Consider the following 17,010-nt stretch of genomic DNA (forward strand, 5'->3'; position numbering starts at 1 on the left):
TCTCTACAAAAAATAGAAAAATTAGCTGGGTGTGGTGGCATGTGCCTGTAGTCCCAACTACTTGGGATGCTGAGGCAGGAGGATCACTTGAGTCCAGGAGTTTGAGGTTGCTATGAGCTATGATGACACCACTGTATTGTGGCACTGGAGACAGAGCAAGTCCCTGTCTCAAAAAAAAAAAAAAAAAAGAAACTTCTGGTGTCCTGTTACACAGTAGGGTGACTGTAGTCAACAATAAGGTATTGTGTATAAAAGTAGCTAGGAGAGAGGATTTTGTATGTTCCCACCACAGAGAAATGATGTTTGAGGTGACAGATATACTAATTACCATGATTTGATCATCACACAATGTATATGTTTTGAAACGTCACATTGTACCCCATCAGTATGTACAATTATTATGTGTTAACTAAAGTGAAAGAAAAGAAAAATGTGATTTGAGAGTCTACTTTTTCCTTCTCCTGTGAGGAAGGGGTAGATCACCCCTGTAGTGGAGTTTAAAGAGCCCAGGCAACCTTTTCCCAGTTCTTACCTTACTAATGTTGTGCCTGTGTAGAAAAGGTTTGTCACAGGACTGTGTTTTCTGGTAAAAGTCACAGTTTTTGTTTCTTATACTACAGAAGCTGAATGTGGCAGCCATACTTTTCTCATGCTCTCTCTCTCTTGCATGCTCTCTCTAATAGTATCCAGGTTCAGGTTCATGGCTACTTCCTGGTTATTTCTTGAAAATCCAAGGCACCTTATACCATATCATTTCTATTTCCAGTTAAGCATGACACTAACTGTGTTTAGGGCAATACCCAAGTCATCTTTTTTTTTTTTTTAATAGTTTGAAGCAACCTGTTCATAATTTCTCTGAAAACGTCATCTTTGAGAAGCATTAAATAGATTTGATCAAATATTCCTCAAGTCCATTTTGAGAAGTAATATGTATTAGAAGACATGGTATATTAGAGAAAACTGGGGACAAATTATTTTGTTTTTTAATAATGACCAATTTGGGGTCAATGCAGAAGAAAAACTGACTTTTCTGCTTTGTGACCATTATTTAGGTGTTTCTTTTGATTGTGAGTCTGCTGCTGGTCTTTCCTGAGTTCTAATGAGCAGGATTTCACATGTCAGAAAGAGACTTCCAATTTAACACAATTGGAAGTCACTCCTCAGAAGAGGTCTGGGAGCAAGTTGCCATGGAGATGGGGAAGATAAACAGTTCTGGGCGCACGACCTTCACAGAGGCTGACTTCTCCCAATAATAGTGGAGGGCAACGGGCCAAGCAAGAAGCTTACAGGGACGTCCCCTCCCCATCTCTGGCCAGTGGCTAAGGGGAGAATTACTGTTGCCGAATGAAGCAGTCCATTAACCTTCACAAGTCTGAGCTCCCATTCAAATAACTGGAAAATAAATGTAGGTGATGAAACCACAGGGCATCACTGGTGAGTTAGCCCTTTAGAAATGTAGGTAGCTGACCTTCCATGCAGATCTGGTGAGGTTTTGGGATCACAATGCTTCATCTGCATGTTTGCATCGTCATTGGACAGTGCTACCTTCTCAACTCACCAAAGGAAATAAATTCACTTACTGACTTGGGGTTAGAGGCTGCAGAAGTCGTCATTTTGTTCTCATGTGAATGTTTCTTGATCCAGCTGTTCGTATTATTAGCGACATGATCTAACACTTCAGCCTCTGTAGGATGTCTTTTTGCCAATTCTCACATAGGTTAACATATTTGTAAATTAGTGTCTTTGGCTGCATTGGAACATGATCAAAAAGCAGCACATTAATAGTGTGGGGTTTAAAGTTCTGCTGTTCTTATCAAAAGAATCAGAATGCTTTCAGTGCTATCTTCCTGTTAAGAGGATGAATGAATTTTTTTGTTGAATGAATGAGTTTGTGCTCAGAGAAATTTGTCCAGTTGGCAAAGTGCCTTAGAGGGTCTCTGGCCAAAATTAAGAAAGAAAACATTTTCTCATATATCAGGTGTGTACTTGGCAGTGCTAAACTGAGTAATACAGTGTATTACTTTCAGAAAATAAAGTATCAGATCACTTTAAAGTTATCATATAGTACAAAGCATTTTAATAATATAGAGTAATAAATAGGAATCTTGGGCTTTGAAATAAAAAGCAAACCCTTGGATTCAAATTCAAGCACTTCCTTGCATTTGCCGTGTGATATTACTGAATCTTTCTTAACCTCAGTTTTATTATCTACAAGACAAGAATGACCAACTCATGGGTTTATTGTTTATTGTTTATTCCCAACTCATGGGAAATATTTTTATTATGAAGTATAAATTTTCATAATATATATTTCACACTGGCTGTATATTATTTAATCTGTGATGGTAACAGTGGAAAGCATTTATTAAATACCTGCTCTGTGCCAGGGGGTAGTACCACACAATTCATGTGTATTATTTCTTCTCCTCACTACAATTCTGCAAAGTAGGTGTTATCTCATCTAATCAAAAAGGAAATTGAGCTCACAGAGGTCAAACAGCTGGTAAATAGCAGAACCAGACTCATAATCAGACCTCAAAGGCCAGTGTTTCTCTGCACTGCACTGCATTGGTTGGAGTGCTCATCTGCTTGTGGTCACTGGGGCACAGGTCACCAAAACACTGACCCGTGCGTACTTGCATGGTGTGCTGGCACAGGCTGACACCGAGAACAACGTGGACAATCCAGGAGACCAGAGTCCTGACTCTGGTTCTGCTGCTAACTTGCTGTCTAGCTTTGTGCTGGACCTTCCTATGCCTCAGTTTATTCATTTGTAAAATGAAAGTACTGTCTAGAAAATCACCAGTGTACCTTGCAGCTCTAAAAACACCATAATGTAATTCAACCTTGGGCAATTTCTGAAAATCCTCAACAGCACTTGTGGCCATGGCATTTTTGACTCAAAAGGCCAGGGGCAAATGTACTTGTTTAGATTCACAATGAACTGGGAGGTTCTTGTCATTACAAAGACTACTTGGAGAGGCAGTTTAGGACCGTGGTCCCCAACCCCCAGGCCATGGACTGGTACATGTTCCTGGCTCCTTAGGAGGTGAGCAGCAGGCTAGCCAGCAAAGCCTCACCTCCCCATTGCTCACCTTAGCTCCGCCTACCCTACCCCACCCCCCATCCATGGAAAAATTATCTTCCATGAAACCAGTCCCTGGTGCCAAAAAGGTTGGGGACCACTGCTATAGAAGGTGAGATTTTTAATAAATGTCAGAAAGGAAGATGTAAAAATGACAATTATCCCATGGATTTAACATAGTGGGCAGAATGCTGGTTTTCCCAGTTACTAATAATTGTGCCTGTCAGTGTGCCTGCCCCTAACTTCTGCAAAGGTGACTTCAACTCCTCGGTGATGTTTCCATGATTTGGAAGTTCTTTTGGCCAGAGCATGATTTCCAATGATTCTCTTTTTTTTTTTTAAGAACAGCTTTACTGAGATATAATTTGCACATCACAACATTCGCCAATTGTAGGATTGAAAGGTTTTTACTACCTTCACTGTTATACAGTCATTATCACAATTTTAGAACAGTTTCATCACCACTCTCCAAGAAAAACCCTGTACCCGTTCGCAGTAACTCACCGTTTGTTGCCCCTCACGCACACAAAATACCCCACTCCCCAGCCCATAGCAACTACTAATCTACTTTCTGAATCTGTAGATTTGCCTAGTGTGGACATTTTATATAAATGAATCATATAATATGTAGCCTTTTGTGTCTAACTTCTTTCACTTAGCATGATGTTTTCAAGGTTCGTCCATGTTGTTGCATATATCAGTACTTCATTCCTTTTTATGGCCAAAAATACCTGCACTATATGGATTTACCACATTTTGTTTACACATTCATCAGCTGATGGACATTTGGGTGGTTTCCACCTTTTGGCTGTTATGAATAATGCTGCTGTGAACTTTTGTGTACAAATTTTGTGTGAACATATGTTTTCAATTCTTTTGGGTATGTAGCTAGGAGTGGAAGTGCTAGGTCACATGGTAACTCTGTGTTTAATATTTGGAGGAACCACCAAACTGTTTTCCAAAGTGGCTGTACCATTTTATATTTCCACCAGCAATGTATTAATTATGAAGGTTCTATTTTCTCCAAATCCTCACCTATACTGCTAATTGTCTACATTTTTTTAAATTTCAGAATATTACAGAGGTATAAATGTTTTGGTTACATGAATTGCTTTTGTAACATTTGAGTCAAAATTATAAGTTTGCCCATCACCCAGACAGTGTGCATGGTACCCGTTAGGTATGAATTTACCCATCCCCTCCTCCCTGCTCCCACCTGCTTGATTTCTGATGAATGTTATTTCCATATGTGCTCATAACTATTGTTCGATTAGTTGCAGTTAAATGGTGAGTACATGTGGTGTTTGTTTTTCCATTCTTGTGATACTTCACTTAAAAGAATGGTCTCCAATTCCATCCAGGTTAATACAAGAGGTATTAGTTCACCATTTTTTTTATAGCTGAGTAGTACTCTATGGTATTTATATCTGACATTTTATTAATCTATTCATGCATTGATGGGTACTTGGGTTGTTTCCACATCTTTGTAATTGTGAATTGTGGTGCTATAAACATTTGAGTGCAGGTGTCTTTTTTATAGAGTGTCTTTTCTTCCTTCAGGTAAATACCACTCTCGATGCGCCCAATCTCTTCTGTCCACATTTTTGATTCTAGCCATCCTGGAGGGGGTGAAGTGGCATCACCTTGTAGTTTTGATTTGCATGTCTCCCTGTGTAGCAGCTTTTCATGTACTTATTGGCTATTTGTGTATCTTCTTTGGGGAAATGTCTAGTTAGAACTATTGATTCTTTGAGGCATTACAATAACTTTCTCAAACAATCCTCCCCCAAAGGCAAGACAGGAGGATGCTGTGTAGAGCGCTCTACAGTTAGGGCCCCATCAGCAAGAAGTTTTTCATAAAAACTCCCTGGAGTGGGAAGGGAGGAGGTGTGAATTCACAATCAAGATTCACAGAGCTCCTCGAGTAGGCTGAAATCTTTGCAGTTTTCTTAAAGTAAAAGGGAAACATAAGGCTTTGTATGAACCAAACCTTGCTTTTCAAATTTTGGTTGTTTGGCATCATAGTAGGAATTTATAGTAGGACATTTCACAGGTTTTGTTTTTCTTTCCATAAAATCAAGATGTACTTAAAACAATCATGTCTGCAGCTAGGACACAGGGAAGACCAATGCTAACGCTTATGAAAGGCTGCTACGTGCCAAGCTGTTTGCATACTTTATTCTTATAGCCACAATCTAGGTGGTTGCTATTGTGAGCCACATTTTGTTGATGAAGAGATTGAAACTTAGATATAATAAACTGTCATTTCTTAAGGCCACCAAACCATTAAGGGATGGGAAATGAACCAGGTGTGTCTGGCTACAAACCTCAAGCCCTCTCCTTTGAGTTTGCTGTTTTCTTTTGCTTTGCTCCTCATCTAATGTATAGATGGCACTCTTCGCAGGTTTCTAAACAGACTGCCTAATGGTCTTTCCAAAAAGCACGGACCATTTGCAGTCCCACCAGCATGACATGAGTGGACACTGAAACAAACATCAGTCTCCACGGTATTTTAATGTTTCCAAGTGGTTCCGTTTTTCACTGGTCTCTTTGCTTGAAATTCTGTTTTTAACTGTTTGTTTTTATTGAAAGACAAATTAACTGCAGCTTTTAAAATTTCTTCAACTACCTAGTGAGCACTGACTGAGAAGACCAAATACTTGTTTGTAGGGAATGAGGTTCTGTTTGGATGTGTTTGTTGATTCTAGTTTTGGATTTTATTATTCATATTTTTGCTCATATTTTTATTTTGGCTAATTTATCTCTCATAGGCTAATTAGGGTGAGTTTGACTTTCCTGGTTTGTTTTGGTCACCCTGAGCCAGGTGACATTTAAATTTTGATTATTCTTATATGTAAATATGAAACGATAAAAATGTGAATAAATGAATAAAACCAAGCCAATGGATACTGGTGGTGGGATTGTCCAACTTGTTCCTTCCCATGTTCATTGGATCAAGATTTCTGTTTCTGGCAACACGAAGGATTAGATAAGTTAAAAATCCTACTGGTATAAAATAAAAATAGAAATACTGACTCAAATATTAAAAATGCCCTTGGAATTCACAGGAAGAAATTGAGCATCATTATTAAGGACACAGGGTCTCTAGGCAATCCAGGATTGCAGGTGTGAGAGGGAAGGAAAAAACTGCCACATGATTGTCTGTATGGAAATTCACGTGTATTTTGTCCCTTTAGACTCCGAATTCCTTAAGAATTAGGTCATGCAGAGCTTTTAGAGTTCCAAGGCTTGCTGTGGAACACTGGGTGAACAGTATATATTATTGAATGAATAAATGAATATTCACTGTCTCCAGGAAGTAGTGAGGGGACCATGGCATAACACACACACTTACAGACAGACCCCACTTTCAGAAAATGATTTAGAAAATCTAGGCATAAAAGAGATACGTTAGGTAATAGTTTAAAAACAACATTTCACTGTATAGTTAAGTGTACATACAGACAGAATTTATGGCACGAGAGACTGGAAAATTGAAACAGAGGTGTTAATGGCCCCTGGGAACCAGAGAGCAATGAGGTAAAAAGAAAAAATCTGAGATTATATTGAGGAAAACTATAAGCACTCGATTGACTCTCAGTGTTTATGGCTGGTCAGACTCAGGCCCACAAATTTTTTTGTTACATTTTTGAAGATCTACATTCTAACATTTAGAGGGTTTGGTATTGTCACTCATATGGCCTTTGTTCCAAATGCTCCTCTAAATACAGCGTCTACCCTCTGGCCCCAGCCTCAGTGAAGCAGAGGGGCATGCTAAATGCCTGATTTCTCCCACCTTTCATTCATTCATTCATTCATTCACAAGTGTGTATTGAGCACCAGCATGGCCAGCAACACTTCCGGAGTCAGTGGATCTTGAAATGAGCTGCACAGACTAACCTGAGTAGCTCAAAACCCTGGGAAGGTAGCATTGATTTGACTCTTAGTATAGATGGCCTATAAAATGGTGCTTATATACACAACCACATTTTTCAATAGATGCACATAGAATTATAAAATTCAAATGTATCATATAGAAAATGATTTGCAGCAGTATGGTGAAAAGTATGGTACACTGGGAAAGCACACACTGTAGTCATACTAAAATGAGTTCAGAAATAAGATTAAAATCAAATGTCTGCCTAGGCAAATTATGTCAACAGTCCTGATTTCCTCTCTGGGAGGTCAGGATGTTTGGGAGAATCAATGAACTGAAGCGTGTAACAGGGTGACCGATGTGCAGTGATGGCGCAACACCTGCACGTTCCTTTGGTGTCCGTGTGTCACATCCCCAAGCACATCGCAAGTGAAATCTTTCTAGGGACAGAATTCTCATGTGTTCCTTGGAATTCTCCCCAGATGTCAGCCTGGTCCCATACATAGGGCAGTACTGTTGATTAGGAAACATTTTAGAGAGCCTGCTACCAATCCAGCATCATGCTGGGACTTTCTTGCCAGAGTGTTTTCAAAGTGTTTAGGAAGTAAAAATTGATGCCTACCTAGATTTGGAATAACGGACTTTTCCTTTATGGTTGCAGATTGAAGATGAACTTATGCTGGCACCAGGATTTGCAGCCCCACCCTACCTAGATTATTCAGGCTACCACCAGTACGTAGAAGAGATGCTTCCTCCAGAAAGCCCCACACTGTACGGCCTCCACCCAAATGCTGAAATAGAATTCCTGACAGTGACATCCAGCATCCTCTTCAGAACTTTGCTGGAGATGCAGCCCAGGAATGCACTAAGCGGTGATGAACTGGGGCCATCTACAGAAGAAAAGGTAGTGGGTCTGTCTGTTCTTTTGTTAAACGGTGGTATAACTTATATACGCTGAAGGGTCCTAATCTTAAGTGTACAACTCAATGAAGTGTTACCTATGTATATACTCACATAACCACAACCTAGATCAAAATATAGACCATTTACATTCAAGAGGGATACTTATACCTTTTACCAGTTAATTTACCTCCCCATTTCCCAAAGGTCATCAATATCCTTACCTCTATCATGACAGATTAGCTTGCCTGTTTTTGAACTTAAAATACATGGAATCATACTTTATGTACTTATTTCTGTCTAGCTGCTTTTATTCTGCATTACATTTGAGATTCATCCATGTTGTCCGTGAAACAATGGTTCATTTTTAATTAGCATTCTGTATGAATATACAATTCTTTATTCATTATGTGAATGGATGTTTGGGTTGTTTCTACGTTTTCACATTTATGAATATCACAGCCAGCCATGAACATTCTTATATAGTCTTTTGTCAATAGACAAAGTAACTCCCAAAGGTATCCACTGATGATATTTATTTTTCTGTACCTAGAAGTGGGATCACCAGATCATAGGGTATATAATGTTTAGCTTTAATAGTACTCAAGAGTTTTCTAAAGTGGTTTTATCAGTTACACTCCCACCAGCAGTGTATGAGAGTTCCAGTTGCTCTACCTGCTTGTGGTTTTGTTAAAGGTAATGCTATCTCATAATGGTTTTAACTTTGCATTCTGCAGTGGAAGAATAATGTTAGCATCTTTTCACATGGCTATGCCCATTTGGATATACATTCTTGCGAAGGACCTGTTCTAGTGCTTACCCACTTTATAATTGAGTTATTAGTCTTTGATATTTATAAGAGCTCTTTATTCTGGTTGTGTGTCCTTGATCAGATATATATATTGCAAGTATCTACTGACTTGTCTTTCACTCTCTTAATGTGTTTTCAGCTCTATCATTTTGTTATGGCATCTTTTTTACATTGTCTTAGGAGATTAGCATTATTTTTTAAAGCTAATTATTACCCTAGAATGATGGGGATAAAATAATTGTTTAAACTTTAGATTAAAGTCTTGTTTCTCATTAACTAAAAATCTGAATAGTTGACTTCCCCTCAAATAAATTACCCCTTATTTCTGTCTCAAAATTATTAATCAAGATTTGACTGACAAGGATTTAGGTTGTTGAAACCCAGTAAACATCAGATCTAATTATAATGAGGTCCCAGGAATTGTCCATATTATTTCTTGAAATTTTTCAATTATTTCTTAAAATAAGGCCATTCATGGAGACACTCATTATAATTCAGAAGCTTTAGAAATTTGTTAGTGTTGTTTTATCCCATATACTAATTTCTTTATAAGATTGTTACATTTTTAAAAGATGAACAAGGAAAAAATTCATCCATTTGGGAAACAACTGTACAGCATGAATAGAATCAGAGAGGTGGATGAGGTCTGCATGTGGTTTTTGCACTTCCATCTTTCCAACAAGGAAGCTGATCATTACATCACAAAATGCAGAGCACCTGAGGCAAAGGTGCCTTGACACCCCAGAGAGGCAAACAGATTGTAACAATGACCACATATTGGGCGCTTACTGTATGCTAGGCACTATAGAAAGTGCTTTGCAGATGATACCACTTAATCCACAATAGCTCTTAGTGGTATCAGGATCCCTATTTCTGACATGACCTTACGTGACTTGCCAAATCCAGGCAGCTAGAATGGGCCCATGAAGGAAATGAAATCCTGGCTGATTGCAAAAGCCATTCTTTTACCTAAATTCTCTGTGACAGTTTCATACTGTCTACTGCTGTTGTAAATGAGTTTAAGATTTCAGAACCTGACAAATTACCTGCCAGAGTGCTAAAGTAACCTGCAGGCAGGATGTCAGAACTGCAGGCAGGAATCCAAGAAATCAAGGAAAGAAGGAAAGATCCCTGAGGCTAAAGACAGGCAGTGTTATTCAGTCTTCTGTCCTTTCTAGGTATTTATTGGTTTTTCCCAGCTCAGTGAAGCTGCATAGATGGAACAAGTATGTGTATCTGAGTACTAGGTGCATATTCACACCTTCAATATATAAATCAATTCTTCAGGGCAACAGTTATAGAAGATAGATGCTTCCTTGTTGTTAAAAATGAAAGTTCCAGGAATTTTTGAATGCCCTGGTTGGGAGGGCACAGCATCAGAATCACCAGAATTAGCTCATGCTTTAAGGGGCTCTTTGATTCATGTGGCTTTTCAAATGATGTTGTTAATTTAGCAGATTATAAAATACAGTACCCAAACGATGGGCTTCTGCTTCCTCCAATCCTATCTTTACATACAAATGATATATAGTCGATGACAGTTCTATACTCCCTAAATGCAAAAAATGAATAACTGCAAATAAACAGTAGCTCCTTCCCGACTAGAATTTGGGATCTAAGGAAGGGGAGGTGCTGGCGGTGGTACAGAGGCAGCTGAGGGAGTTGGCATTGCCACTCTGCCCACCTCCTGGGAGCAGTGGGCATGTTTTAAGTGCATTCATAGGCATGTTTGGAAACCGTATGATCTATTCTTGGATTTCAAAACGTAGAGGCTATATATAGTCACCAAGACCACAACTGAAATAAAAAGGAGCTAAATCTTTGTTGTTAATGATTTAAGGTTAAGAATGTCTTGGATGACATTTTGGAGAAACTTCCAGAAGAGTTCAACATGGCAGAGATAATGCAAAAAACCTCAAATAGAAACCCCTATGTTCTTGTTTGCTTCCAAGAATGTGAGAGGATGAATATTCTCATTCGGGAAATCCGTGCATCACTTCAACAATTAGACCTTGGTTTGAAGGTAAGTTTAAGTGGGACTAGAGCAGCTTCATCACATTGGAAGATATTCAGTATGTGGCCTTTTTTCTCTGTGCAAGGGGGAGCTGACATTATCTCCCGACGTGGAAGCCCAGCAGTCTGCGCTGAGTTATGACACGGTGCCAGACGCTTGGAGCAAACTGGCTTATCCCTCTACTTACGGCCTAGCCCAATGGTAAGCTACCCCATCTCATCACCACTGGCCCTTCATCAGCCTCGATGCTGGGTTAGTGTTCTGAATTATGACTCGTAAGAACTATGAAGATTGTGCTTTGTGACTGTATTCAGCCTGTAACTGTGCAAACACTATCACCAGTTTCATTTGAGTCTCCTTAGTATATTGCTTCAAAGGCAAAAATCAGTTAAAAGTCCGGGTCAAATTCTGCCTCACACTTATTAGGTATCTGATCTTAGAGAAAATACCTAATCTCTCTCTGTATCATTTTTTTTCATCTGAAAATGTAGATAATAGAATTCCCTCATTGAGTTGTTGTAAGATTTAAACGGCCATGGAAGGCAACTTGAGTTTGACTTCATGTCATCTTATACCCTTACTTTCCAAGCCAGTGATTACTAATGCCCTCTCCTAGACATCGTTTTAATGTTTGTAATATGGTATGCTGTACGCAAGACTGCCTTCAACATGTGGGTATGACTGCAGAGATGTGTCACAAAGCCAGGCAGAAATTCACAGATCACTGAAGGCTGGTGGGATCCCCAGCTTCTCCTTGGCCTGGGTAGACAATTCAAGACTCTCTTTTTGGTGCTTTTCTTTACCCCTGCTTTCCTGAATCATTCTTCCATGAACCAGAACACTACTCTGAGCCTTAAACTGGAAGGTCCAGTAGAATCCCAAAGGATCACAGGTTGGAACTGTCCCCCGGGCACCCAGGCGCTGGATGTGTGGGACGGTGCAGACATAAAGTGGGGAGAGGGGAGGCGAGGTGTAAAGACCACAGATGACAGCAAGTAACTGCAGCAGGGCAGGCAGCAGAACCCTCCACACATTTCTAATGCTACAAATATCCAAAATAGAATTTTAAATCTCAGAGATGAAGGATTTATCTATATAGTTTATGTTTCACGATTAGTGATACTTATTTCCACCATCTTATTTTGTGCTTCCTGATTTCTATATTTTTCTCAGCTTTTTCCCCAACCCTTTCTGACTTCTGTTGATTTAATCATTTTCTTTATTTGGTGTCTATCCCTATACCACTCCCATTATTTTAGTGGAGACCCTTTACGTTGTAACATACACACCTTTGATTTTTTCTAACACAATGTAAAGTTCCCTTAGACCCTTCAGCCTCCCTCTGGTCTGGAATTGTAGTTCAATCTTATTTTAATGACTGTCATATTTCTGTTCTCATTTATAGTCAATAATTATTTTTACTGTAACAATATACTGTATCGATTTTTTTGTCCATTGTTGCTTTTCATGTCTTGTTCTGGGCTCCTTTTTCTTTTTATCAAAGTATAAAATATAGTAGGTCCTTGGAGAGGGGTATAAATCATACGCTGTGCCTGAAACTGTCTTCATTGCCCTCTTGATTGATAGTTTACTTATATGTAGAATTCTAGGACACAACAATTATTTTCCTTCCAACTTTGGTGTTTAACTCTTCTTTTCTAGCATTGATTGTAGTCTGTTCTTAAATATATTTGTCATTCCTTCACGAGCTTTTAAGACTTTGGTCTTTACCCTTAGGGTTTTACAATTTTATCGATATATTGAGGTATGGACTTCTAAAAACGTATCGTGCTTGGTACTGTGTGCAGTTAGAAATGAGTCCAGCTATTGCTTCCATTCTGAAAAATTCTCAGGCCTTATTTCTCCAAATATTGCCTCCCCCCTCCCATTCTCTTCATTATCTGCACTTATCTACCTGAATTCTCATACTTTGAATCTCTGGGTCTCTCAGCTGTATTCTGGTCGACTTCATCATTCTGTGTGATCTTCATTATGTCTTTAACTGTCTTGTCTGTTTACTCCCTTGATTTAATTACTTAATTTTTGCTGTCCGTAACTTTCAATCTCAAGTTCTTTACATTTTTAGAAGAGTGCCTGACCTAGTTTCATAATTTCCTGTTTTTGTTTTTATTCTTTTTCTGAGGAGTTTAAATATACTTATAAATGAGTCTCTTTTCCAAGATTCTTCTATTTTTATTTCCTGGGTTATAAACCTTCCTATTTGTTGAACTTGCTGGTGGTTTTTCGTGCCATACAGACTGCTGTCTTTTTATCTGAATGATACTTCGGTTATACAAAAAAAAAGGTAACACACTCAGTTGGAGGGCTCGGTAGCCATCACTCTATTCTCTGGTCAAATGCGGTGGAGATATCCAAGGTTTTCATAATTTTTTTCCCCTTTAAAAATGGCTTCATGTTTTTCCCTGGTCATCCAGGGGATTGATTATCTTCATAGTCCATAATGTTATTAAGATATGCTTTAGTATTGATTATTCTGTGCCAAATTTCCTTGGAACATGATTATACAAACTCAATTTTGTAATTTAGGAAAACTAAAATTTTCTCGAATTACATTATTAAATATTGTTTCATCAACTTTCATCTTATTTTCGCTGTAACCCTTTATTTCCATTTTTTATTATTCTCTTACGCTGCTTCACTTTCCGCTTTCATTACTATAATTGTTTTTTCTATTATTTCCTGAGATCTTCCAACTTAATTTCCTCACTTTTTCTTCCCTGATCCCTTCCCTAAAGCATGATTTTGTTTGTATAAGCAATCACTTCATGTCTTTTAAATTGTTGCAAGTTGTCTGGCTGCAATGTCTGTCCTCGTGTGGCAACATTTGATGGGAAGAGTCTTTTTCTGCTCTTGCTTTTCCTGATCTTTGCCTTTTTTGCATCACCTTTGTGTAGAGACTATGCTGTTCCTTTTTATTCTCTTCCAGTACATTTTTCCTAATCCAACTATTTGAAAGAATTTAATATGGGCCAGGGCACAGATCCCTGTTCTAAGCCGGCAGGAATTTTCCCTGTAGCGACCCAAGTTGGAACCTGAACATTCTGAGCCTTTCCTTCTTCACAGCCCGGAGTCAGCCAAGTACCAACTACCTCAGGCAGACACCTTCCACAGTGGTGGCTTGTCAGGGCGACTCCTCACTCAGTCCCACCTCCTGTGCAACTGTGAACCAAACAAGGTCCAGAAGACTTCAGAGCTAGCCCATGAGCCCCTTGCGCTGGAGAACTACTTTGCTGGCTTTCATGTTGAGGCTCTGCTCTCTGTGCTCCATTCCTCTTTTTAGCAGCCCTTAGAACCTACGCTTCAGGGTTTCACAATTCTCCTAATTTTATCAAAGAGAGTGGTTTGTCCTTAGCCTCCGTGAGCCATCTTCCTTACAGGTAAGTTGCAGCTACTTCCTACCTTGCACCACTGTGAATAGATGAGAGTACGTATGTAAACAGCAGCATTTCTCAAACCACAGACATGCAATTGATGGCAGATTGTTATCCTTAATAACCTTTTCCTACCCCCTTTCAGATAATTATCGTATGTGGGAAGACTACTGTCACATGCCCCACTGTCTCCCCACCTTTTCTGGCAACCCTGGTCTCGTGACAACTGTCACAGCCTTGCCCTCCCTGTCCTCGGTCATAGGTGTTTTTTGCTGTGTTCCCACCATACCCTGCACCCAACTCCATTTTGGTGCTTGTCGGCCCAAATCATACAGAGAGGACTTTTGCATCGTCACCACATGGCACTAGGGGAATCTAAATACGACAGTGGAGATGACTTTTCCACATCCGTCCATATGTCTTGCCACTGATGGTAATAATATCTGTAAGAGTTGCAGTTACAAAATCTCAACAGGGAACAAGCTAGCCCGGTAAAGGGACAATGCCAGTCACCAGAAAGGACTTTACTGGCTCTCAGTGGTATACTTCTCCTCCTCCCCAACCCGTTCCCTGGAACTTATTGGAAAATGGCAATTTTACTAAGCGGCAAGTTTATTTCTTCCTACCTCCCATTAACCAGGTTTAATGACCTCCTCCTGCGATGCCGAGAACTTGACACTTGGACACAAGACCTTGTCCTCCCAGCTGTAGTGTGGCTTTCTGGTTTCTTCAATCCTCAGGCCTTCTTAACCGGTAAGGGCTGCGCAGGATAGTTCCTGATGCACACAGGTCTTGCCTTGCTTTTCCTGTGACGCACCGCCCCTGCCTACCGATATTATGGAAAAGGAGTCGGAGAGACTGACAACTCTGGAGGAAATAAAGTCCCTAGCAGGAGGGCAGGGGGCCTCCAGGAGCAGCTGCCAAGTGAGACGGGGCGTGGTGTGCTCTGGTAAAGGGCTGCACAGTCTCTGCCACAGCGGTGCAAAAACCACCGCAGACAGTACGTAAACACGTGCTGCTCTAGTGCAGCCACAGGCAAATGCCCACGAGGCTGAAGGATGCCTCAGCCTGCTGCTGGTTGCTGGGAACCTTACATGAAATTTTTTTGTCCCTTTTCCTCCCAAAGCAATCATGCAGACCATGGCTCGAAAAAATGAGTGGCCCCTGGATAAAATGTGCTTGACTGTTGATGTTACCAAAAAAACCAAGGAAGACTATGGCCATCCCCCCAGGGAAGGTGCATATCTCCATGGGCTCCTCATGGAAGGTAAGAGACCCTAAGCCATCTGTGTATAACCTTTCAGACTCAGGTTCCAGTTGGTATTTGTCCTTTGTTCATTCTGTTTCTCAGCATCTACTCACACAGTAACCTTATGCTAGTGGTTATTTATCTCATTTCCTCCTCTTTCTTTCAAACAAATAATATAAATGCCAGGATGAGTGAGTATCCAATGTAAGCCCAACCATGAGGCATTTGGGGTGATGGCTATCACTTTAAATTTTGCATCTTTATCTGGTGTTAATGCCACAGGATTTGTGTTTCAGTATAAAATCTTTCTTCTACTTTTTAAAAACTGTCAGTAAATTTGCTCTAATATTTTACTACAAGAATTCTCCAGGCTTTTATGATGCCGTTGCACAGTGTGAATCTCTAACAGAGTCCTAGACTATGCAACATTTTTCAAATTTATTTGGCCAGTTATTCTTCAGGATGTCTAGTCCCTACGAAGATGTTCTGTTTTTACTGTAAAGCAAGTGCCACAAATTTTTTTAGGTATAAGAAAATAAGGTGCAGTGAGGAGGGAATGTGGTGCTTGGAGATTTCTTGTACTTTTTTTTTTTTTTTAAACAAAGGGCACACTTGTTTATGTATCTGAATTCTCAGTGAATCTGATTTCCATTAAATTATTTAGTTTACGCCCACAGGACTGCATGGAAGCAATCATTCATGAGAGCGGTACCTCTGCTGCAGGCCAGTTAACCTCCCTCTTAAACCTCAGTCATGGGCCAGGTGCGGTGGCTCACGCCTGTAATCCTAGCGCTTTGGGAGGATTGCTGGAGTTTGAGCCTAGCCTGGTGCATGCCTATAGTCCCAGCTACTTGGGAGGCTGAGGCAGGAGGATTGCTTGAGCCCAGAAGTTTAAGGTTGATGACAGCACTGCACTCTACTAGGGGTAACACAGGGAGACTTCTGTTTCAAGGAATGCCACTGACAAGCAAAAACATGACCAAACCGGAACTGTTTGTTTATTGCATCCAACAATCAGATCATCAGTACCAACATGCCAAAACATTGTATTTTCGCCCCAGGTGCCAGATGGGACACCCAGTCAGGAACCATTGTTGAAGCCTGCCTGAAGGAGCTGACATCCACGATGCCAGTCATCTTTGCGAGAGCCAGCCCCGTGGATAGACAAGAAACCAAACACACCTATGAGTGCCCCGTGTATAGAACCAAACTGAGAGGGCCCAGCTACATCTGGACCTTCAGGCTGAAGAGCAAAGAGAAGACTGCAAAATGGGTGCTGGCAGGAGTGGCTCTGCTGCTAGAAGCATAGGCTGACCCTCGGCTGGAGCACAGTGAGAACTTTGTCACTGTACCATTCCATTCCCATGCATGCTGAGTTATTCTACTCAATTTGTAGTAACTTACATGTGCATTTACTTTTTAAAATTGCTACCCTTAGGGGTAGAAAAATGAGGAAAAAATACTGGAAACCTACTGATTTTTAGCTTTCCCTGCTACCCCTCAGAAACCCCATCCCCCAACACAAAGAAGTACAGTTTCATGTTTTCATCAAGCTTCCTCTGAACACAGCCTCAAAAACAACTGGAGGAAGGAGGATAACAGCAAAATTTTTAAATTAAAAATTAGCCCTTAAATTCTTTCAAAACATAAAAGCAGCGGGCCCCAGGAAGAGGCAGACAGCC

General features: G+C 40.1%; 1 protein-coding gene across 1 annotated transcript in view; it reads left to right on the forward strand.

Annotated features, from left to right (window-relative positions):
* Nucleotides 1–16,637, forward strand: part of DNAH11 (dynein, axonemal, heavy chain 11) — a 342,929-nt gene extending 326,292 nt beyond the window's left edge. The window contains exons 76-81 of the mRNA XM_012659401.1: nt 7,624–7,866; nt 10,514–10,696; nt 10,773–10,888; nt 14,720–14,832; nt 15,206–15,346; nt 16,390–16,637. Coding sequence (XP_012514855.1) covers nt 7,624–7,866; nt 10,514–10,696; nt 10,773–10,888; nt 14,720–14,832; nt 15,206–15,346; nt 16,390–16,637 — 1,044 coding nt within the window. The remainder of the gene's footprint in view (nt 1–7,623; nt 7,867–10,513; nt 10,697–10,772; nt 10,889–14,719; nt 14,833–15,205; nt 15,347–16,389) is intronic.
* Nucleotides 16,638–17,010: the final 373 nt, after the last annotated feature.

This window comes from Propithecus coquereli, unplaced genomic scaffold (genome assembly GCF_000956105.1).
Source record: "Propithecus coquereli isolate 6110/MARCELLA unplaced genomic scaffold, Pcoq_1.0 Scaffold61, whole genome shotgun sequence".
NCBI lineage: Eukaryota > Metazoa > Chordata > Mammalia > Primates > Indriidae > Propithecus > Propithecus coquereli.